Source organism: Episyrphus balteatus, chromosome 3, assembly GCF_945859705.1.
Source record: "Episyrphus balteatus chromosome 3, idEpiBalt1.1, whole genome shotgun sequence".
NCBI lineage: Eukaryota > Metazoa > Arthropoda > Insecta > Diptera > Syrphidae > Episyrphus > Episyrphus balteatus.
The window spans coordinates 113,910,853-113,935,298 of record NC_079136.1 but is presented as its reverse complement, the minus strand read 5'-3'; the positions used below and the strand labels follow the sequence as shown (position 1 = coordinate 113,935,298).

General features: G+C 33.1%; 2 protein-coding genes across 2 annotated transcripts; both read right to left on the bottom strand.

Annotated features, from left to right (window-relative positions):
* Nucleotides 1-110: 110 nt before the first annotated feature.
* On the bottom strand, nucleotides 111-8,016 carry LOC129915388 (tRNA modification GTPase GTPBP3, mitochondrial). The gene is made up of 5 exons (XM_055994899.1): nucleotides 7,679-8,016; nucleotides 7,439-7,615; nucleotides 7,151-7,374; nucleotides 470-1,212; nucleotides 111-410 (listed from the first exon to the last, which is right to left on the bottom strand). Exons 1-5 carry the CDS (start codon nucleotides 7,776-7,778, stop codon nucleotides 167-169), a joined length of 1,488 nt encoding a protein of 495 aa, XP_055850874.1. The 5' UTR covers nucleotides 7,779-8,016; the 3' UTR covers nucleotides 111-166.
* Nucleotides 8,017-9,574: 1,558 nt separating this feature from the next.
* Nucleotides 9,575-23,364, bottom strand: LOC129914035 (nuclear pore complex protein Nup154). Its single transcript, XM_055993067.1, has 15 exons — nucleotides 23,067-23,364; nucleotides 22,842-23,001; nucleotides 22,691-22,767; nucleotides 22,479-22,635; nucleotides 16,563-16,867; nucleotides 16,321-16,493; nucleotides 13,047-13,396; nucleotides 12,356-12,988; nucleotides 11,900-12,301; nucleotides 11,435-11,835; nucleotides 11,224-11,369; nucleotides 10,647-11,154; nucleotides 10,122-10,591; nucleotides 9,934-10,056; nucleotides 9,575-9,862 (listed from the first exon to the last, which is right to left on the bottom strand). The coding sequence occupies exons 1-15, from the start codon at nucleotides 23,169-23,171 to the stop codon at nucleotides 9,733-9,735; spliced, it is 4,140 nt and encodes a 1,379-aa protein (XP_055849042.1). The 5' UTR covers nucleotides 23,172-23,364; the 3' UTR covers nucleotides 9,575-9,732.
* Between the last annotated feature and the right edge of the window lie 1,082 nt (nucleotides 23,365-24,446).

Sequence of the window (24,446 nt, the reverse complement as noted above, 5' to 3'; positions counted from 1 at the left end):
TTGTCAATAAAACGAAGGATTTTAGAACTACTCGAAACTACTCCGGCCCGTTGCGAACTTCAAAAGCTTGGTCTAAAGCTTAAGTTCTTTGGTATATATTTGTAGCTTTAGTCTGATGAACCCTAGCCAAAAACATAACTCTGCTTGTAAACATTTATTTTTAGATTTATTTTCCAATACAAAAATCTCGAAATACTACATCAAGTATATCATCCGTACTCACATTACCAGTTATTTTTTCAATACATTTGACTGCTTTTCGAAGAGTTTGTGCTGCTATTGCTAAATCCTGATTTGGATTTGTGGTATAGTTATCCAAAAATACTGTTATATAATTGCTGCAGCTAATCAACTCTTGCCTGTAGCGAGAATTAGTAAGACGTGGATTATCTGCTGTCGGTTGACTGCATCTACAAATAGACAATCATCAATAATAAAAAAATGAATATATTTTTTTATCTGTACTCACATATATTTAAGTTTGTCCTCCATTTTCTGAAAAAGGTTTTCCATTTTTGTCGTTAAACACGACACTAAAGCAACGTCTAAATTTTTCAATTTTTCAAGATCTTCCGAGGAGATTAGATCTACTTTATTTAAAATTACCAACAGACTTGTTTCGCTGAGCAAATCTGTAGTAATTCCCAATTCCTTGAGATATTGCTCTTTAAAACCCTCAAAGAATGCTTTGTTTGTAATTTTCCTCTTACTTAATTCTGTGGCATCAACAATTAGCAAAAGAAGATCAGATTTCCCAATACGATCTTTTGCACGACTAATACCTTCCTTCTCCACAACATCGTCAGTTAATGTACGCAGACCTGCTGTATCGGCAAACAAAACCGGATAACCACAAATATTATGGAACGATTCGATGACATCTCTTGTAGTTCCAGCAATTGGCGTCACTATAGACACCTTGCGTTGGCACATTAAATTTAGAAAACTACTTTTCCCCACATTTGGGGCACCAATTATTGTGGTGCGAACACCATGACGCAGGATTTCACCTTGCCGATGGTCATTTAAATGGTTTTGAATATTTTCTCGTAAGGAAAGTAATTCAGTTTTTAATTTCTCTAAAAGATCATCTTCGATATTTTCGTCTTCAGCAAAATCTATATAAGCTTCCATATGAGCAACACATTTTATTAGTCTTTCGCGCCAGTTTTTGTATACCTTTGAAAGAGATCCAGTGCTTTGGAGAAGTGCCTGCATAAAAAGAATTTGATATAAATTCATCAACCAGTCAACAATATGGATCAAAATCATAGAGGTGGAAAATTTGATGTCCAGGCAATTTTTAAAATCGAAACCTGCATTTAATTAAAGGTTTTTATCATTTACCGATTAAAATATTAACCGTGCATCTCCGTTAGAAAAGTTTCCATTTCTTTTTTATTGCATCTTATTAGTGTATTAACTCAAAAAAAGCGTTCCCGGACATGTCCATAACTTAAAAACTAATATTCAAATTAGGGATGTTGTGAATATTCGCACCCGCATCCGTAAATGCGGAACTTCCGCATTAATTGGGACACCCGCATCCACCTCCGCATCCGCAATAATCAATGCGGATTTTCATGCGGATGCGGATGCAAGGAAATTGCGACAAGAAAGAAGTTGGTCGAAGCCAGCGAATGGCGCGTACCAATGAGAGTCACACCGAATGGTCTGTGACTGATTTTTTTTGGCAAAACACAGAAAAAATGCAAGTCTTAATTTTATAGCCCCTTTTTACTAGAGCCCAAATGAGATAATTTCGCAAATTATCTCATTTCGAATTTCAAATTGAATAGGAAATTTTTAGAATTAGAATTCGAACTGACCTAATTTGTGAAATTATAAAATTTGAGGTGAAAACAGGCTATCAATAGAGATCTTTCTTTCCGGACAAAAAAAAGAGCCTGGCACTGAAGACTTTAACGACAATTTCTACCCAGTCCACAAGGCAGTGATCCTAGTAGCGCGCGCTTAATTAACCAGCCTCTGTATAACCGACTTGATGCAGAGAAGGTGGTGGTATTACTTTTTATTAAGTCTAATGCACCTATTTTTAATTTCTCTTATTTAATACAAATAATAAAAATATTATTTACAACTGTATCATTATTTTAATTTATTCATATTAATTTTTGTATATAAGATCTAAAACATCCGTATCTGCATCTGCAGATGTTAACTTTCAAAAATCCGCATCCGCATCTGCATCCGCGGGTATGAAAAAATACACATCCGCAACATCCCTAATTCGAATGGCTTAAAAGCATATTAAAGTCATTTATTTTATAGTATTTTTTTTTCAAACGCCTCCTGAGAACAACATTCTTCTAAATACTTTGGAAAAAAATGAATAAAATGCATTAGTTTTATTTTGAAAAATGACGCATCGTATCAAAATTATAATCATAAAGCGTACAGGGCCCTATTTCATAAGACTATTAGTCTAATACTAATAATTTCCAAATTATTAGCTCTAATAAAGTTTGGACTAATAAAATTCAGTTTCATAAAAATAAGTTCCTGGACATAAACATATCTTTTGATTTCACAGGGGAATTATAAGTGAAAAATTATAACATTGTTATTTAATATCCCAAGCAACTTATTTGGGTAAAAGTTTTCATTATTTATAAAGTCTTGATAGTCTAACGAACAAGGAGGTTGCCTCTTTCTCCTACCGGCCAAGGTTCAAATACCGTTGTTGATTGTTAAATTGTTCTTCTTTTTCGATTCGTAAAAAAAATTGAACTCGAGATAACAAAGGGATATCACATTACGATTATAGAAAATGGAAGATAGTGTGTCTCGTAATTCTGTCTGCTCAAAAAAAATAATTTTCGAAATTCAGAATTTTTCTTAAATCAATTTTCTGAAAACCAATGAATTTAATTAAAACTTTTGCCTTAAGCTTTTCTTAAATTTTATACTTTATGAACGCACCCATCATAATGAATATTGTGAACTACTTTGCTACTTTGAATTCAATACAGTCGTTGGAAAAGATCAAATGAATAAGGTTGCGTTTTAATTATAAATAGACCGAGTAACGGCCACGACAACTTTTTTTTTGAAAAATTGTATATAAAAAATACTATTTAAAAAGAGGCTCTTACGATTTTCAAAAGTTTTTGTCTCAAAATTTTAATAAAAAAAATTACTCACACACCCTACTAACAATTTTGCTTCTATAATGGTTTACAGAAGCAACAATTGCATCTGTAAAGCTGCAAAATTGTTTGTCGGACAGAAAACTGCCTCAATTGATTCCTTATCGAACAGTGATAACTATATATTTCTATGTCTTCTAGTTTTTGAGAAAATTGAAAAATTATTTTATTAGATTTTTCTTTTTTCAAAATATTTTTTTTTTTTTATTTGTTTTTATTTGTCAATTTTCTCAAAAACTAGGAGACATAGAAACATATAGTTTTCACTGTTCGATAAGTAATCAATTGAGGCAGTTTTCTGTGTTAGTAATTTTTTTTATTAAAATTCACAGTCTGGACAAAAATAGTATAAAATGAGTTTTTAAACATTTTTTTCGCCTATTTTTAACTTTGAAATCGTCTTTTTCAAAAACTATTGGTTATAAAATATTGATTTAAAAATTAGAATTAAATGTACAATGTATGCCTTTCGGAAATGGTATCATTTATTACTGTAAGTGTTGCCGTTGTTTTTTAATAATTTTTTTTTGTTTTGATAATTTTTTTTTAGAAAACTGCCCCTCTCACCTAAACGGGGGAAATAGATCCCCTATCCAAAGAAAAACATGTTTGTATTGAACTCCTCTACAAAAACCTGTTATCAAATCCTGGCGCCCAAGTTATCGTACTACGTGCCAAAACAACATTTTTGTTCTATACCTAAAAGTTCGAATTTCTGTATCTGGGTTGAAATCGTAAAATTTTTTTCCAAGCCAATTTTAAACTGATTTTCATTAAAAATACCTCGTTTGATTTGGAAATAAATATTATTTTAGAATATATTTTTAAAACAGCATGTTGTTGTGAAAATATATACTTTAATTTGATGTCGAAGTTGGGTAAATGACGAAAAACAGCTTATAAATTCTAGGTGGTTTAAGCGAGTTACATGCATAAACAAAAAATATTTTTGTATTTTTTGTTTATGCACAATAGAGTGACCGCAACTCCCATAGAAAAAATTTTTTGTCGAATTTTTTTCGGGGGAACCCCATAAAATGTTCCGCCTTTGCAGATTTTTAGATAGCCAAAATTTCAGCTCGATTGGATAACTCTAAATGGTGCCGACACTCGCTCAAAGTATCAAAAATCTCTGTTTTTTCACTGTTTTTCGAAGAAAATTAGCTCTAGCTCCCAAACAGATCGGGTTATTTTCACTTTTTATATATTTAATTAAAGGTAGTGTTGTTACACATAATTCAGATGCTTAATTTGTTTAGTTTTACTAAAAAAGAAAAATATTGTCATCAATTTAAATTTTCAGTACTTACCACAAAAGGAGCTGAAGTGCAAACTCGATTTAAAATTAAACTTTTTTTTAACTGTTTTATTCTGCGGATAGGGATAGAATGGATGTTTCTCTATCTCTGGGCCCTCGGGTAGCAAAAGTATGAGGTATAGTCGTGGGGTGAAAGAGCTATTAACAATGAAACTTTCTTTGTTATTGGATCGATGTAAGGCATCTGATAGAAATGCTTCTCGCATAATTATAGCTACAATAGAAGCACTAGGGCAAAATCCAATTGACTTTGTAGTTTCAAAATCAAACTTACATTCAACAAGAAAAAACTTTTGCTTGGTTTAATGCCCCAAGAGCTAATCTGGCTCCTAAACAAGATCTTGATCTTTTGCGTAATTGCATTGAATAACGCAAGATAGACAAAGATATTTCAGAGCAGGCAGGTCTGGCGTTCTTTGACCTTACTTTACCAGATGGCGAACAAAATTAGAAACGGCCAACATAATTTTGAAAACCAGTGAAACGGAAACCAACAGAATAGTAAATCCAAAGCTACAGACACATGAAGATGAACAATTTGTCACAGCAGGGTTAAAAAATATTGTGAACAAAGAAACATTGAACTTTTTCATCCGATTGAAAATAGACACAAGTTTTCTCAAAGAACCTCCAAATCTTTGGCCCGAAAACCCGCATTTTAAAGAAGGCTTTAAAAAAGTGCAATCACTTAAAGTCGTAAATGACATCACAGAAAGAGGAGTCAAATTAATAACGGATTTTAATAACCTTTTAACTAAAGATGAGGAACAAAAACAATATGTACTTCAAGTAGTCAGTGAGTGCCGAAAATTGTATCCTGATGCTTCCAAAACTACTTTGTAAATCTGTTGATTAAATTTTTTTAGTACATATTTACTTCATTAATTATGTATAAGAAATGTAACACGATGTTATTTTTGTTTTGTTTTTTAGGCCGTGTGTGAATTGCGTAAAATAGTTCACATAGTGTAAAATATTTGACACTGTTGAGGTGAATAAAAAATTTTCAGCTGTTAAAAATTTATTGGGCTCTGGGACCTGGTTAAATTTGAGTTAATTTTTTTTTGCAGATGGTTTTGTTTTGTTTTTTTTTTTTATTAAAAAGGAGTTTCATAGCAGAAAAGAGGCAGAGAAAAATATTAAACAATAAGCCATACAGCTGAAATTTTTTTGTTCACCTCAATAGTGTCAAAAATTTTACACAGTGTTAACTATTTAACGCAATTCACACACAGCCTTAGAATTCTGTTAAATGTTTCGTTTTTTTAAATAAAACAGTTTAAAAAAAAGTTTCATTTTAAATCGAGTTTGCACTTCAGCTCTTTTTGAGGTAAGTTCTGAAAATTTAAATTGATGACAAAATTTTTTTTTTTGGTAAAACAAAACAAATTTAGCATCTGAATTATGTGTAGCAACACTACCTTTAATTAAATATATAAAAAGTGAAAATAACCCGATCTGTTTGGGAGCTAGAGCTAATTTTCTTCGAAAAACAGTGAAAAAACAGAGATTTTTGATACTTTGAGCGAGTGTCGGCACCATTTAGAGTTATCCAATCGAGCTGAAATTTTGGCTATCTAAAAATCTGCAAAGGCGGAACATTTTATGGGGTTCCCCCGACCAAATTTCGAAAATCGATTTCTTGCGGTCACTCTAATGCACAACGATAGGTTCACGACATTCACCACACCTCGCAGCTTGTAGGCAAACGTCAGTTGACCGCCGAGTTTCCAGTCTTGGTATTTTTTGTTTATGGTTACATGTTTTTATACATTGTTGAAAAAGTATATTTATCTCCTATCACAAACTGTAAACAAATCGAAAATGGGTAAAAATTTGACGAAGCTAGATTTTTTTCAATGGGTGAAAGTAAAAAAAACCGTTTTTTGCCCCTAACTCCAGATTTTGGGGGTGTTAGGGACTTTTTAAATACCGTTTCGTAATCAGTGCGACTAGCTCTACAAAACGTGATAGATCTCCGCCCGCGTATATTTTGAGTGTTACACCGTGTTATTAATTTTGTATAGTTTTAAATTTCTTAATAAGTTCTTTTCATGCATTTTTAAAAAGCTTTAATATTCCCAGCAACTTTGAATAAAAGAGGAAACGTCCGACCCAGTCCTGCATTTTATTTAATATAAAAATCGTTGTGAAAAAAATAATGCAAGTTTTATGAAACACATTTTTGCCAATAAACTAATAATTTATTTGTAAATTCGCTAATAAATTTAGACTAATAGCTTTGTGAAATAGGGCACAGGTGATATTAATAAATGCCTTTTCGGTAGCTCATCGAACTAATTTATCATCACATAATTATTTCCATGGACAAAATAATTAAATCAATGATTAATTTATGTTTCAATGTTACCTCTAAGTAGCGTACATCAATTAACCGTCATTCCGCGAACGCCAGTTTTGCAAGGATTCTAGATTAAAATTATAATTTTTTGTCAATAAAAAGGTAGATAATCGAGGCCACCACTTTTTTTTTTTAAACATCGTTTTACAATGATAAACAAAAAATTAAAAATAATTAAGGTCAAAACCAAATTTCCGGGAACGCTCTAGGACTAAAAATGAGTTATTTTTTCTTAAAAAAACAGATCATGAAATTTTCCACCTCCATGATTTTGACCCATATACTAAATACTATACCTACTTGTTTGCGTTGTGCTTCCGTTTCAGCATGAATTAAGTCAGCTAAACCTTCAACTTCAGTAAGATCTAATTTACCAGCGAAGAAGGAACGTTTTGTGAATTCCCCAGGTTGTGACAACCTTAACCCAGGGATACTTCCCAATGCATCAAACATTGCCTCAACTACCGCCAAACTACCATGAACTTGAAATTCACAAGAATCTTCTCCAGTAAAACTATTTGGTCCTATTTAAATAAATTCTTGTATTGGTAATTCCCTCCCATAAAACATATACTTTTAATTAAATACCTGGAAACCATATCACGAGTCCCTTGTCAATCATTTCATTAGTTACCGGGTGGTATAGGGATCTCAGTGTGGCATATCGATCCTTGGGGACAAAGTTCTTGGAAACAATAGCACGTAAAGTGTCTCTTGTTTGCGGCCCCGAAACCCGAATGACCGACACTCCACATTTGCCATAACCTTTGGGAAAATTGTAATGTAATCATGGATATTGATTTATTTTTAAAGATTGATAGCTATTACCAGATGATAAGTTGAATATTGTTGATTCAGATGCGTATCGCAAAAATATTTTTCTTGTAAAATTTATATTTAATTCACGAAGTGTGGGTAGGAAATTCATTATTTTGTTTTGTTTACAAAACCAAGAGGGAAAAAATAATCAAAGAGAAATGTCAGTGTGAAAAGGAATTTCATAATGAAGTTGTTAAAGAACTTTCTGTCACTAGATGTCGTAATTTTGTTAGCTTCGGTATTTGAAGAATAGATGACGCAGAATATGAATCGAATTTTAAATATAAACGGTCGAAAATGAAAAAGGGTGACTTGAAGAATTTGAGGTTTGTACTAAGTACATTGTCCCAAAAAATGGAAAAAAAAAATCAAAAACGATGGAGTGCTAGAAATAAAAAATTATCTTTTTTTTTGTAATACACACAAGTGAACCCCGTTAATTTTTTTTTTAAATTGAAACTTTTCCTAACTTTTAAAATTTTTTCAATTTTCCAATGCCAATTTTGCCAATTTTCTAGCTACACTCAGAGAAAAAATAACTATTTTAATAATTAAAACCGGGATAAATATTTTAAATAGTCATTATTGTTTATTTAAATAGTCACAGTAACTATTTTAATGGTTAAAATTGATTAATTAATAGTTAATTTGGAGAATACGAGTAGGTACCTACTTCGATTGACTAATAAAATAGTCACAGGCCCATATTACGAGCAGTGTCGTTTTTCTATCGATAGACGACTTTTTTCGGTAGTCGATAAGCTAAAAAGGTATTTTGGCATTGTGAACAATTTTGCTTTCGACTAAAATCCAAATCATAATTCACAACAGCAAATATGTATCTAGGTGGAAAGAGATACACAATACCAAAGCCAAATGCCAAAATATTTATCGATTCCATCGACTTTAATCGCATCGAAAGTTGAACGACACTCGCAATAAGGGCTACAAATAACCATTTTTTTTTTTAACTATTTTAAATTTTAGTAGTTATCCCGATGTTAACTTTTTTCTCTGAGTGTAGTTTAACAGGGGCGGACTCATTTTTAAATCATTGACCGCTAAGTATGGCTTAGATACAATTTAGTCTGTTTTAAGTTGATAAAAACAAAAACAGTTTATAATTCGAACATAATTGGGATGGGGAAAAACCACCTAAGGTGAAAAGTTTTCCTTCAAGACTATCCCCGCGTTCAACGCCGCAGGCCACCTCAACTTAATTTTCTGAGATTTTAGAGGTACTGATTGGTCAGATGTTATAAAAAGTTAAGTGACATTTGGTACTGACCAATCAGAGAGCCTCTAAAAATTCAGAACATAAATTTTGATAACCTGCTTTGAAGCGGGGTATATTATTAAGGATTTCTTTTGGGGGCCCCCACACTCCAAATCTACCAATACATGTATTAAAATGTCCGTTATTGAATTTATTTGAAGATTTTTACAAACATTAAAGTCCATGTTGAATATAAATTTCAGATGTAAAGCTCCATCCTTCTACTTTGTATGGTTTTGTCAAATACACTGGCTTTTAAGCGAAAAAGATCCTTTCATATCTAGGGGCATATTACACAAAGCGATAACACTGGTTAACAAAATTGCACTTTTTTATGTTTTATGAGGTTTCTTAACTGTTTTTTTACTAATTTGGCATCGCTGATTTCAAATCTGCCCTCAGTTTTTCTAGCACCTCTAGTTTGGGTGACACAGGTACTAGGAAAATGCTTAAAATGTACCAAAAGAAAAAACGATTATTGAAGCCTAATAACGGGAATATCTTAAAAACGCAATCGGATTCGAGCTCAACACACCCAAAATATCTAGAAAAATTATATGCTTTGTTTTGTTGAAGCAGAACCACTTCCTTATTAAAAATTCTAATTAAAATCATCCAATTTTCTAAACTTTGTGTTTTGTCTTGTTTTTTTATTCAACATAAGAAAAAAAAATAATAACTAGTTTACATAAAAAATATAATATACTAAACTAAAAAGAAAAGTGAAAATCAAATATTTTAATTGGGCTTCTCATCGTCCGGGTGGAGATTGGTAAATTTTTGTTCATCAAATAATTCGTTGTAATCGACTTTGTAGTTCCTTGAGAGCTTGCTGTAAGCGATCTGTACCAGGTTTAGGATAACACAAGTTCAAACACGCCGATACAATATCCTGAGCTTTAGCTACAATTCTTCTCCTAAAAAACAAAAAATAAAAATACAGAATAATGAGGAAAATGTAATTTAAAAAAAAAAAAATATTATTTACTTCGATCTCGTTGGAATGGTATTCGCACTATTGGCTAAAAGATTAACAACTTTAATAGATGACTGTACCAAGTGCCATTCGTTGCCTTCGTTTGCCCAAACTCTTTCATTCATCGAAATCATTCTGAAAATGTATTCATTAAAACTCATCTCTCAAAATTTTGTCATAAAAAAGAGACAAATAAATACCTTGCATAATAATCCATCAACAACTCCACATCTAAATCCATGCTGACTAACGCCTCCGGAATGGCACCTTCACTCAGTCTTAATTGGCAAGCTTTGATTTCTAATTCCCTTACGAGGAACGCCAATGGAAAACAATGCCCCGATTCACCAAACTCTTTAACCAACGATTGAACTTTGGAAATGAGTCGCGTAGATTTCTCTTGCTGGCTACCGGAACCTTCTACAGCATTATTCAAGATTTGACCCCACACCGATTCGATCAGAAGTGGATCGTTGTGATGCGAACAGTTCAAGATGGTCAACTTACACTCCCACAGCTCAAATGGATCAGCAAAATTCTGATACAACTGAGTGATGTCGTAAAGTGTAAAGTTGAGATCTGCTACTGCTTTTCGTGCATTGGGATTATTGTCGATGGCAAGAGCCGATAAAGCATCTAGAACCACTTTTTGGACACGAGCAATTTCCAACTAAAAAAAAAAATAAAATAAATAAATTTTCCAAACTAAACAATAAAATCTTTACCTTATCTTCTAAATCCTTTAGGAGAATACCATTCATAGTCGAATATCCCACACCATCGTTTCTCATGCACATCACAGCTCTAGCCAAATACTCAATCCTCTGGACTAACGGAATATTTTCACTTGGAGTTGTTGCCAAGTTGTCCAAAATTCTTGCTGCCTGCGAATGATGACCATTCTTCTCGTAATACTTCCACAGCAAATCAATTAATTTAAGATTTTCTGGATTTCTAACAACAGCTCGACGCAAAAACTCTCCCAATGTGGGTTCAGCCAGTGCTAACAATTCTGAGAGCATGTCATGTGCCATCAACCACTCATAGATGCAAACATGTAAAAGGGGATCAGTAATTTGGACAACTAAAGCAACAATACGCATTATGGCCATATTGGGATTCTGGTCTTCAGCAGGACATACAGGTCGTGCAAATTCTTGATTAGCACTTGTATTGCAAATTGTCTGATACACATGATCCAGCATAAGACGGACTTCTTTGTAGCAACTCATTCTATAAAATAAAAGAGAGATGGTCATTCTATCGAAGGCTCTAAAATAAAGGTTCTTAAAACACACTCACCTAGCTGCATAGGCAGCAAATCCCTCCCGATCCTCAGCTGGCTCGTCACTGTTATAGAAATGAATGCCAAATTCTTCGGGATCAATTTTAGCTGCACATGTGGCTGTCAATTCAATCACTCCTTCATGGAACCCAGCTAAAGTGAACTAAAATCGAAGGAAAAGGGAAGAAAGAAGTCATTTTTGGAATTCTCCTCATCGTCGTTTCTTACCTGTTGGCAAATATTTTGCAAGGGCAAATTAGGAGCTGCATCTTTACACAATTGCAATGCCGTTCTTAATCTTTCATTTTTCTCATCGGGAATACCGCAACTTTTCGACATCATAAGAATTTCCGTAGCTTTGAATGAAACTGCATCCTCATGTCGATACAAATTTGGACAAACATCTCTTAGTTTAGTAGAAATTGGACTAACACTAGCATTATCTTTGAGATAAGAATTAATAAGAGCAACAATAAGAAGAGCACAAGAATCAGCTCGTGATAAAGTCAGATCCCGGAATGTGCAAGAAGCTAGAATACTCTGCTGTTCCTTAGTCAATTGATTGACAAGAATCTGGAATTGATGTTCACAGAGAATCTTCCACAGAGCAATAACCTCACAAGTGTGTTCTAAAGATGTAAAAAAATCAAGATTAATAAATTATAGCCATAGAATTGATTATATTCTCCTTACTTATGAAGTAATTCAAGGCCGTTAGTGATCTTTTTTCTTCAGTTTGAGCTTGTTCGTTGGCATTTCTCTGGTCATTCATGTTAGTATTTTGCAACAGGTGACCAAATCCATTTGTCATAGTTGATTGGGCACTGTATGGCCGACTGATGCAAGATAATTCATTCACAGAATTTGCTTCGAGAAAAGCCCTGATTGCATATAGATCTTCTAGAATTAACGTACAGTCTTCTTGGCTAAGAGTGCTACATAAATTAGAGTCAACGCAGCGTTTCTTCCAAATTGGACGAACCAAACGAGCTACATAGATATAGAGACCATCGTGTTTTGCTGAATAGATAATGCTTGCCATATCATTCATCGGCGGTTGAATTGATGCTCCATACATTGTTGTTTGATTAGAAACTATTAGATAATTGAGTTAGTCATTGCTTATTTTTAAAAGAAATATGATTTTACTTGGACTTAAGGGATACTGCGATTGATGCATAGAAGTCTGAGGTTGAACTCCTCGCATTGTCATCGGAGTAGACATAAACATTTGGGGGGTATTTCGGTCGGATGGTCCTGCCATCGGTGACTGCATCATATGTTGTCCACCTCTTTGGCCAGGTCCGCCCATCATCATTTGATGCTGAATTCCAGGTTCTCCTCCGTATAGCATAAATGCCTGAGATGCCCACATAGCCAAGTCAGTTCCTCGATAGAGTTCAGAACATGCGAGTAATAAACTAGTGGCGCAGGCTTCTCGTTCTGTAAGAACCTGGAAAAATGCTTTCACCGCTTCATGATGTGGTCCATGACAGGCAATTAAGAGCTGTTGCAGAATATCAGTTGGTTTGAGGAGTGCAATGATGTGGGCTCCTTGATTCGTAAGAAGTACTACTTTTTTGGGTTTTTGGGCATTTCGCAGGATTGAATTGAGCTTGGTTTTGCAACGGTCTTTGACCTCAGCTAAAGACCAAACTATTCCATCAAGTGGTAGTACTGTTGTGGATTCGGTAAGGAACTGACGATTAGGGAAAGGTGCTGAACTAATGGACCAAAGGATGTCTTGGTCTTGTTGGGGAGTTGAGACCAAGAGAAGAGTTCCTATTTTTTTTGTAAATGTGAATTTAAAAATAACAAAAACATATAAAGAAATTAATACCTTCATTGTAGTGAGCTGAATGCACCTGCTTTGGTTTATTTATAGTTGTATTTGGTGTATAACCGGGTGGGAGACGCACATGCAAAAGATACAATCCTTGTGGCTTATTTTGATCGACGAAAGATGGTGGCATTTGTTGTTGGTGTTGCTGTTGTTGTTGCTGCTGCTGCTGCTGTTGTTGTTGCTGCATTTGTTGTTGCTGTTGATAGTGACTTTGAATGAGAGATGTTGTCGAGAAAAACAAACGAACACCACATTGTGTAACTGCCAGAAGATGAAGATTTTGACAATCGTCTGAAGTTAGTGGGCAGATGGATTTGATGGTTTTGAACACTGATGGATCTACAGTCCTGAAAAATACAATCAGACCAAGGGTTAAACAAAGTTAAGGCTTGGTTTCAAAAAGGTGAATGTAAAAAGGATAGTTCATGGCCATAGATACCGATACAAAGCCTGAAAGATCACGAGGAACATAGCGTAGGATAATCATGGAATTCGGATTGGTACGAATTGATTGCTTCTTATCGTCAAGATTTCTTCCCATTTTACTTTCGAATAGCACATTCGGCTACACCTCATTTAAATATGTAATTCAAATGTTTTTTTTCAAGCATTATTTGTATTGCTGCGTTGTTCAAACTTGACGATTCTCAATCGCCCGGTTTCGAAAAATGTTAAATCAAAGCAACACCAAGACTGAATTAGACTTAAATTATCTCAGTGTTCGAACTGGAAGGTGGCCTAATGAGTCGCGTGTTCGTTCGTTTTTTGCAAGTTAATACAGAAAACTAGAGTACAGATAGATGAAAACTGAATCTGCAATCAATGTTCCTATGCGGACTTGAATATTATGTGGCTCTTTAACTACTCACTAATGCAGTTTTATTATCCTAAGGAAAGTTCGGAGTACCGAAAATTAATGAAAATAAATTTATAGAAACCTAGGTGCGCCCAAAACTAAGAGACCCCTTTTCTTAATAAATACATTGTGACCATTTTTTTTGACAAGGATCAAATATCCAACTCAAAAGTATAGTAGATAATAGACACAAAAAACATTTGCTACTCTTGAAGTCTTTTTTTTATAGGTTTAATGCCCACCAACACAATTGTTGGTTTTTATAAAAAAAAGGCATCCATGTAAAGGCATCCCAATCATCAGAGTAAGAGTACCGCAAAGCATCTCATTTTCAGTTATTTTCGCTTATCTTTAAAGGTTGTGTAAATTATTTAAAATATCAAAAAATGCACTTTTTGCGGTACTGTAACTTTGATGTATAACTCCAACAGAAAAAATGTAGCAGAGAAGGAAAGATAATTATTTTTCCAATCTAAAAAGTCGTTGCAGGTTTTCTGTCCGACCAGTCATTCTCGAGATATTGAGACTAATTTGTTTTCAAAATGGCGGACGCCCCACAAGACCAAACAATACGCAAACTGAGATTTATACTCAGGATAAGCCCCTCTTCAATACTGCATTCAAAATTAGCTGACGTCACAAGTTTTTTCAGAACTGCTATTAAAACAAGAGGGAGAAGGTTTCAAAAACTTTTGCAATGGCCGTTTCAGCTAATTATCGGCAGATCTTTGAAGTAGGCTGCAAACATCTTTTAACAAGGTTATGCACTGGACTAGAGGGTATGGATTGAATCACTGGTCAACAAAATTTAACTTTTTTTTTGCCACAAGAACCAAAATATACTTTTCTAGTAGTTTTTGGGGTGCTGAATCCGAATCTGAAGTCAGAAAAATTTGATTGGCCTCCGTTTTTGAAATATTACCGTTATAAAATGCTAAAAAACGTCATTTTGGCTGTTTTCGAGGTTCTGTTTTATTGTGGGGTAATTCATTACAAACAAATTTGTAAGGGTGATTATAAGAACAGATATTCTTCTTTCAAAAACTGTTTAAATTTTCCCAATATCTCTTTTATTGCTCGAGATATCTTAAGTTTCAGTTAATAAACCAAAGAGAAACTAAATTTAATCTAAAGTTTAAGTCACTGATCACAGAATTTTTGCCACAAGAACCAAAATATACTTTTCTAGTAGTTTTCGGGGTGCTTAACTCGAATCCGCAATCAGAAAAATTCTATTAGCCTTCGTTCTTGAAATATAACCGTTATAAAAAAAAACTTTTTTTTGCATTTTATAACGGTAATATTTCAAAAACGAAGGCTAATAGAATTTTTTTGATTGCGGATTCGAGTTAAGCACCTCGAAAACTACTAGAAAAGTATATTTTGGTTCTTGTGGCAAACAAATTTTGATTTGGTTGGCCAGTGTTATTTCTCATTCAAAGACCGCTACTTAAATTTTAAATATCTCGGGCATTAAAAGAGATATCGGAAAGATTTAAACAGTTTTTGAAAGAAGAATATCTGTTCTTATAATCACCTTTACAAATTTGTTTGTAATGAATTACCCCACATTAAAACAGAACCTCGAAAACAGCCAAAATGACGTTTTTTAGCATTTTATAACGGTAATATTTCAAAAACGAAGGCCAATAACAATTTTCTGACTTCAGATTCGGATTCAGCACATCAAGAAATACTAGAAAAGTATATTTTGGTTTCTGTGGCAAAAACCTTGTTGAGCAGTGATATAGATCCCAAACAACCGAAACTTGTCCTCTTCACAAAGAAATACAAGATTTCCAATTTGAAACCTCAACAATTGAGGAGAAGGTATGTAGGTAGAAATGGTGGCCTTTTGAGCACCTGCTCAAAAGGCCAATCAGCACTGATTCGGTGTTTTTAGGCTTCAGTTCCCATTCAGCTACTCAGGACCTAAAGCGGGTTCTTTCAAAGTATTTGGCTCTTACTCAAAAGGGTGAGTGAATATCATTCATTCATGTCCCTGTTGCCGGGGCTTGATGTTAGGGTCTATTTTTCAACAACCTCATGTTGTGCATTGTCGTTGAAGTACCCTTTTACAACATATCAAAAATTTGGATTTTGATAAAAGAAACTGTAAGCCTTCTGTTCTCAGTATGTGTGCCACTAACCATCATTCGGTAGAATTATCACATACAAGACAACATTTTAATTGCAAGTTTCTCCTAAAACTTATTTAAATCTGTTCGACAGTAAAATGAAAGCAGACAAAAGAAATCATATAATATGTATTTTATTCTCCTTTTGCTTCCTAAGCCATACCAATATGTTAAATAAAAAGAACTTATATTCCCAGGATTTTAAATTTTAAAGAAATTGTAAATTATAAATCCTTAAAAAAAGAAAACAAAACAATAAATTAAATTAAATTCTTACTTGATGATACTACTGGAAGCATAAGCAATTTCATTTTGAGTTAGTCTTGCCACTCGCCTCATTGAATTGCAATCTTCACCCATATCCCACGCTTCAATGGCGCCCTTTTCAGTGAGAACATATAAAAGTTGCCGGCTATTGTCAATAGCAATCTTTGCAATTGGATCAGTTTCCTAAAAACATAAATTCAATTCAATTAGTAACTAAAAAAATATATGAACAAAAAAAAATATTAAACAAACCGAAAAGACTTTAAGAAAACTGGGCACCATATACGAAACAATTCCTTGCGAGTGATTGATTTTTTTGCATCTTTTACCAAACCAACTTGACTCAGCTTGATAGTAAATTTCATACAAACATCCATCTCGACCACCAAGGAAGGTTCTGCCACTGTTACTGCCCTGAATTACATTTATCGTAACATTGTCTGTACTCAAAATGAATATGGGTTTATTCATAAGTTGCATTTCCTCATAAGTAGCTATGCTCTGCATATTTCTACTTGGTGAGGAAATTGTTTTTGTTGAATCGCCAAATGTTACTCCTGAGAAAAAAAAGAAGAGATAAATTTTACTATTTCGTATGCCTATAAGTCTTTCATGTATTTTTTAATTCTTAGTTAGTACCAGTCGACGTTTCAGGTATGAATATAGAATATACCCTTCTTCAGAACTCTATAAATAAAATTTCTTAAAAAATCAACCAACTACTAAATATCTATACTTATAATATTTAAAAAACTTTACAACCTCTTAAGGTTTCTCAACAATCGTTTCAACAAGCAGTTGAATATAAAGATTGTGGAGAAACCTTAAGAGGTTGTCAAGTTTTTTAAATATTGTAAGAAGGGGAAGTGGGGGCAAGACCGCCTATGGTGGCAAGACCGTTTTTATACTATTTTGTATGAAAAAAAGGAAAATTTGTAACACTTGCAAATGAAACAAGTGTCTCTTGGTATGATCGATCACGTCTGAAAGTTTGAGCATATTCGGTTGAGACTGAAAAAATTAAAATTTTTAACTTTTCTTTTTTATAGACCAGGGTCGATAATTTTTGAAACCAAAAAAAAAATCATAGTAGAATGAAACCCATTGGAAAAGGAGGTGAATATGATGAAAATTGAAGGAAAAATAAATTACGGGCGAGCCGAGTACGGGAAGTGGGTTGGTTGAGTTTTTAATTGTAAAAAATGGTATATCTCGATTTCCGGCAAAACTACAAATCCTTTAGAAAAAAGTTGTATTGCAAAGTTGTAGGTAATAAAAAGATCTACAACTTTTGTATCAACAATTTTTTCACATAACCTCAAAATTTATGTGAAAAATTCAAAAAACCGAGTTTTTGGTTTTTTATTTTTATCTTTTTGAAAAACAAAAATTTTTCTACGAAATTTGGTGAAAACATACCTTATTATTTCATGTAACATTGATAAATCTTACGTTTTTTGAGTAATTAAAGTGTAAATTTGAATAAATAGGCCAAAATTGTAAACAATGATAAAAAAAAATTTTCGAATTCAAGCTTTTTTCATTTTTTGAATTTTACGAGAACATGTTCTATAGTATTCTAATGTAAATTTTTTTTTACACCATTAGAAAATAGACATTTTAACGAACGAAATGCCCACCGACTTTTTGAAAAAAAACTGATATTTTGACACGTGAATTTTCAATTGAAAATTAGGGTGTTTTTTTGGTATTAAGACAAAATAAGGTAAAAAAATTAATATTTTAAATCAAATAAATTACAGTGTATTTGGGACATAATAAGGTATGTTTTCACCAAATTTCGTAGAAAAATTTTTGTTTTTCAAAAAGATAAAAATAAAAAACCAAAAACTCGGTTTTTTGAATTTTTCACATAAATTTTGAGGTTATGTGAAAAAATTGTTGATACAAAAGTTGTAGATCTTTTTATTACCTACAACTTTGCCATACAACTTTTTTCTATAGGATTTGTAGTTTTGCCGGAAATCGAGATATAACATTTTTTACCATTAAAAACTCAACCCACCCACTTCCCGAACTCGGCTCGCCCGTAATTTATTTTTCCTTTAATTTTCATCATATTCACCTCCTTTTCCAATGGGTTTCATTCTACTATGATTTTTTTGTATTTTTAATGTTTTTGAAGGCATCGTCACTGGTCTATAATAGAAAGTCAATATTCGAAAGTATTTTCTGCAAAAGCAGTGCCTACGTTCTGTAACTCTCGCATCGAGAAATTTCTCGCATGAAACACGCAAATCGGAACAAAAATAATGTGAATCGACACAAAAATCATTTTCTCACATTCGTTTGTTTCTATAAACAAAATTTTCTCGCCTTGAAACATTTCTGAATCAAAATGCTTGACAGACTGGAAAAATGTGAATAAAACTGTGTCTGTAAGAAAATTATCGAGATAATTTCTCGATAGAACTGCCAAAATTACTCACAAGCAAAAAGGATGCGAGAAAGTAAGATATTTGAAAAAAAATTGGTAATCATGCATTAAATGTGAGATTTTACTTCTGAAAAAGTGTTCACAGTAGTTAAATTTTGTATCACTTAAATTTTTAAAATAAAAAAAAAGAATATTAAAGAAAAAAAAAGAAAAAATTACATGCCACAACTGTGACTTGAACTCGGTACCCTCCACTCGCTGACCGACTGCTCTACTTTCGGACTACCGAGCCTTGGGATATTTATTGTAAAACTATGTCTATATGACCTTTGATGGCCAAAGGTAAAAATATTTTCCCTTTTTTTGACACTTTCCAATAATTCCAATGGAATAAAAAATGTACAGGGTTGCTTCTCACATCGAGATACAGACACAGGTTATATTTCCAAATAGAGAAACGTATGGAATTTTTGTTTCAAAATTTTTCGATGCGAGAAGTTCTCGACTAAGTTACAGAACATAGGCACAGGAGTCGTAAAGATAAAATTAAAAAAAATAATATTCCAGAACATCAGATATGATATGACTGGGGCAAGAAAAAAAGTGAAAAGGGAAAGTCACCGTTAAAGTTGCCAAAAAGCTAAACGATTTGCGCCAAATAATACTGTTACGGCCAATTTCTTCACATGAGTACTAAGCCAGCTTAGTACCCGGTCTAGCTAGACCAGGTCCTAGCACTAGTACTCGGTCCTAAGGAAATGTTAGGACCTGAGCATTTCTTCACATTTATACAACCAGGGGTCGAATTACAGCATACGATTACGATCATTCGCTAACGTTTTTAATATTTGTGTCTCTATTTAATTAGTAGAAAAAGATAGGGACACATAGCAACCATACGATAACGAACGTATGCCGTAATTCGACCCCAGATCTAAGTTCACAACGCGGTCCTAAGAATTAATTCGTATAAAACTAGTCTAACTGTCATTTTGACAATATTTTGATGTTTGAAATTATTTTATTTTGATATTTCAACAAATAAAACAAAACAAATAGACATAAAACGTTAAATTAATGATATCACCATTGAGAAAATATTTAAAAAAAATATAATAAAGCTTAAAAAGACCCAACAAGAAAAGAAAACAAAGTTCAATCAAGAAGTGTGACAATCAAAAATGGAATGTTTTGATCTAATTAAAATTGGCAAAGCTAATAACCAATGACGAGGGATTTCAATAATCTGGACTAGCAACGGATGAACCACCAGTCGCCTATAGGAAGAATAATCATATAAAGAAATAACATAGACAGCTTGCATATAGATGTGTAATTTTACAGATTTCAATAAAAATAATAGTTTTTTTAAGGCGCATTTCTTTTTTTGTTGCGTGTTATGTCTCATATAAGTCATCGGTGAAAATCGCATTATTTTAACATTACTTGTAGACGAGCTTGCACATAGCCTCCAAAACTATTTGTTAATGGAACAAACATATTATTTTGTGTTCGAAACTAGATGATTGATGTCGGCCATCCATCTGTGATACTGTGGTTCAAAAATTGTTGCACCCAAAAAATGGACTCGAAAGATCATACTTTGAGTAGTCTGAGGTTACTTTTTTCCAAGTACGAGTATAACTTTAATCGTAAATGGTTTCCAGCATTGTCGGGCGTCGAGAAATGCAAATGCAGAGTGTCTACGCAAATCCCCTCTATTTTGACTTGGTTTTCACTTTTAAAAAGTTCGATATACATTTTTGTTACTTTTTCATCCAGAAGTGTTCTTTTGTTCATTCTTCACGTTCTGGTATTGCATTTCTCATTTCAGGTGTTCTTGGTGAATTTAAAAAATCATTTATTTCATCAAAATCAACAAAAAAGTACGAAACAACACCCAAGAAATTAAAAAATTAAACGAAATGAATGAAATTCATTGCTTTGATTCAAGTACTAAGCGCTAGACTACCGATTTCGAGGTCCTAACAAATACCGAGTCCTAACTAATACTCGGTACCAATTTGACAGTACTAAGGCTTAGGACTTTGGTGAAGAAATCATTTGGTACCGATTTGAGTCCTAACGATTGGTATAATAACCAGGGGTCGAATTACGGCATACGTTCGTTAACGTATGGTTGCTATGTATCCCTATCTGTTTCTACTAAATAAATAGAGACACAAATAGTAAAAACGTTAACGAATGATCGTAATCGTATGCTGTAATTCGACCCCAGGTCCTAGCTGATTTTGAGGAGCTAGCTAGTACCGAGTCCTAACTAGTACTCGGTCCTAAATTGACAGTTCTAAGGCTTAGTACCTGAGTGAAGAAATGAGTTGATACCGATTTGAGTACTAACTTTAGGACTAGGACCGGTACTAGTGCTAGGACTCTGTGAAGAAATCGGCCGTTAATGATGATTCTGATGAAGAGGACGTTGCAGACAGTATTTGAATCTTCTGCCTTCAACTGTTTTCTAGATCCAATTAAAAAAATCATTGGATTAAATGCAAAATGTGTACCAAATTGTAAGCTTGTACTTGTACCATACGTGTGTTATTATTGCAAATAGATTGCTTTTAAAACAAAAGAAACGATTTTTCTACCAACAAAATTTGGTAGGGCGGTCTTAACCCCATGTGGGGGCAAGGCCGTTTTTTTGTTAGATGTTTTTCAAAACGTATTATACATTTGTTCATTATTTTTTTTATCTAATATATAAAAATCTCGTGTCGCAGTGTTTGTTACCATACTTCTCCAAAACGGTCGGATAAGATAGGTCTGAGAATCGGCCAACATCTATTTGTCATACCTCTAAATTGTTAGGGTGGTCCAGCCAAATTTGTTTTATATCTTTTCGGAACGGATCTTTACGAATTTTTTTTTGTGTGCATATAGGCTAAGTCTGAGAATCTACCAAGATTTATGTTCATAAAACTAAATGTTGCGCGGCAGTATTTAAATTACAAATTTTCGTCTTAGCAATTTGAATACTTACACGAGTAGATTTTTGTTATTTTCGATTTTGCTACTTGGCACAAATAAAAACCAAACGAAACCAAAATCTGTTAAAAAGCAAATATTCGGAGTGGAGGTATAACTATGGGACTATGCAGTTTTATAGCCTTATGCGTTTTAATAACGAATTAAAAAATCTGGCAGTTTTAAGTCACGACTTTATTGTTTTCAAGGGGGCTAAATTTGTACTATTTCATATTCTAAATACAGAAACTAATGCTCTGTCATTTCCTTTAAGCTTGAACAATCTTGATAATGCGATCAATAGAACTCAAAAAACACATTCTTTTATTTATAAAGACCTATATTTGATGTTGTGACCCAACATTGACACACTCCAAAATTGGAAGTAAATAGCAGAAGAGGCGTTACGAAGTCCGCGTGGTCAGCTAGTTGTTTTTATAATAATGAGAATTTCTACAAAAAACAATAAACTTAATGAATAAAAAGTTAATTTTAATAAAAACATGTTTTTTATTGGTTTTAAGACAGTCGAAACACTAGAAATGCGGTTTTGCCTTCTCTTCCTCTATAAATATTTAGTAGGTTGTTATTTTTAACAAAATTTATTTATAGAGTCCTGAAAAAGGGTATATTCATACCTAAAACGTCGTCTGGTACTAACTAAGAATTAGAAAATATAGGAAAGACCTATAGCTCACGAAATACTAAACTCTATTTTAATCAAAAAGATCACGAAATAAGGAATAGGTAGTTAAAAAGAAGAGAAATTGTATTTTAAATCTTACCTAAAACAATGATTTCAGTCGATGTAGCTAGCACCAGTAAATATTTAACATCTCCAATGAACACACCAGGTTTGGGACAAACCAATCCGACACTCACAATCAAGTGATTCAAACCATCGTAATAGGCGACATCACGGGCTTGTTCATAAGTCCAAATCTTTAGAGAATTACAATACAATTAAAAAGCTACTACACTATAAAATCTTTCTTACATATATTTCTGAGTCGATGGTTAGCCATGCTCGGCTGATTTCTGGAAACAATCCCATCATGCAGTGACATTTAATATCTAATTAAAAGAATTTAGAAAAAAAGAAAATGAATTAGATTTTCTTTTCGTTTTTTAACTTTTGGAAATCATACGTTTAAAATGTTCCAAAATCTCTGAGGGAATAGGAATTTTATTAACTGTTGTAACTTGTTCCAATTGCTTGTGTCCCAGGGAAAGTTTTGATAGATTTTCATAATCGTAATCATTCAATCCACTTGCAGATGCCATTCCATGTTGACTAACACCAGTTAACTATGAGAAGGTTTGTATTAATAAAATCATAGATTCTATTTAAGGTTTCATAAAAGATCTACTACCTCTAATAATCCAGGTGATGAGATATCTCTTAAATCATGCCGTTCCAGCATGCTGCCAGCATAGTCCAGATAGTCTGCCTGTGCAATCATTTGTGTTTGATTCATTTTTGTTTTGCTGGAGTTAGTTTATTAAATTTATAAATGATGAATTTATTTAAAACTTCATTAACACACAAAACAATTATTATATTAATTATTGATTTTTGAAAATTATAAATGCACAATTTTTTATTATATGAAATGAAGACCGAAAAGAATATAAAAACGTTTTGTTTTAAACGCCGGTTGTCATTTTTTTTTCTGTGTTCTGTCAAATCAACCCGCCTTTGCGCTTTTTTGACATATTTGAAATGAATGTGTTCAGTGAGTCAAATTGGTTCATGTGAGGATGAATGTATTCAGTTCTTTTATAAAAATTTTTTTGAAGTAGCGGTACTGAAAACCGGAAAGATGTGCGGGAGCGGTACGATATAAAAATATACAAAAAAATTGCTGCCATAGCTATTTTTTCATTTTTCATTTTTTCCTTCGTCTTTGGTTTGGGTAGTTTCTACAATAGTGGGTTATACATCTTTTAAGCGCTTTGTAAAAGAAAAATTTTACTTTCCCGACAAGATTTGTTACCACTTTTAAGGAATAACCACACCGGAGATGTATACGGTACGGTAGTGGTATGTGTAATTGTATTAAAAAAGTTCAAGGTCAAGAAATGTCGAAAACTATAATTAAGGCTTTTCACACCAAAGCCAAAACGCGGCTTTCCTTAAATAGTTTTCAAAAACTATAAAAGTGTTGACACTGGATATTTTCAGGGGACGAAATTCCGGCATACGTTCGCTTACGTATGGTCGCTATAATGTCTCTATCTTGTCCTCCTGATTAAATAGAGAAATCAATAGTCAAAACCTTAACGTGTCGTATATGATCTTAATCGTGGACCGTGATTCGACCCCAGGTATTTGTTTGAAATTTTATCTGTCACAATTTAGCGGACGAAAAAAAAATGTCAACAAAATTTTAGCGCCATCTGCGTTAAACTTCATTTTTGTCTTCGTTTTTTTTTGACTTATTATTTTGGTCCGCTAAGTGCCAATTGTACAAACGTGGATCAGCCTTGGTTCAGGAATTTAAACCACTGCACGAAGAAAACAGACCACAGTGCCTTACCACTGTGCTATTTCACTGTTGAAAATGAGTATGATAAACTACAAGTAAGGCTAAAGTGTGACTATTATTTTAAAATTTTTATTTTTTGGTCGGTTTTTTAAAGATGAAGTTCACATTAAAGGAGAATGGGCTTTCCGAAAGCAAAAAAAAAATCCAATATTTAAAATAATAATAAAATAATTCCAATTATATAAAATATAACACCTCCTTTGC

Excerpts from the sequence above, each read along its gene's own strand:
- LOC129915388 (XM_055994899.1), bottom strand. The coding sequence starts at position 7,778 with ATGAATTTCCTACCCACACTTCGTGAATTAAATATAAATTTTACAAGA. Across the intron at positions 7,616-7,678 it reads AATATTCAACTTATCATCTG|GTTATGGCAAATGTGGAGTG; the intron begins GTAATAGCTATC and ends ATTTTCCCAAAG. Across the intron at positions 1,213-7,150 it reads CGGAAGCACAACGCAAACAA|GCACTTCTCCAAAGCACTGG; the intron begins GTAGGTATAGTA and ends CTTTTTATGCAG.
- LOC129914035 (XM_055993067.1), bottom strand. The coding sequence starts at position 23,171 with ATGAATCAAACACAAATGATTGCACAGGCAGACTATCTGGACTATGCT. Across the intron at positions 22,636-22,690 it reads CCATCGACTCAGAAATATAT|ATTTGGACTTATGAACAAGC; the intron begins GTAAGAAAGATT and ends AATTCTCTAAAG. Across the intron at positions 12,989-13,046 it reads TTCAGCTCACTACAATGAAG|GAACTCTTCTCTTGGTCTCA; the intron begins GTATTAATTTCT and ends CAAAAAAAATAG.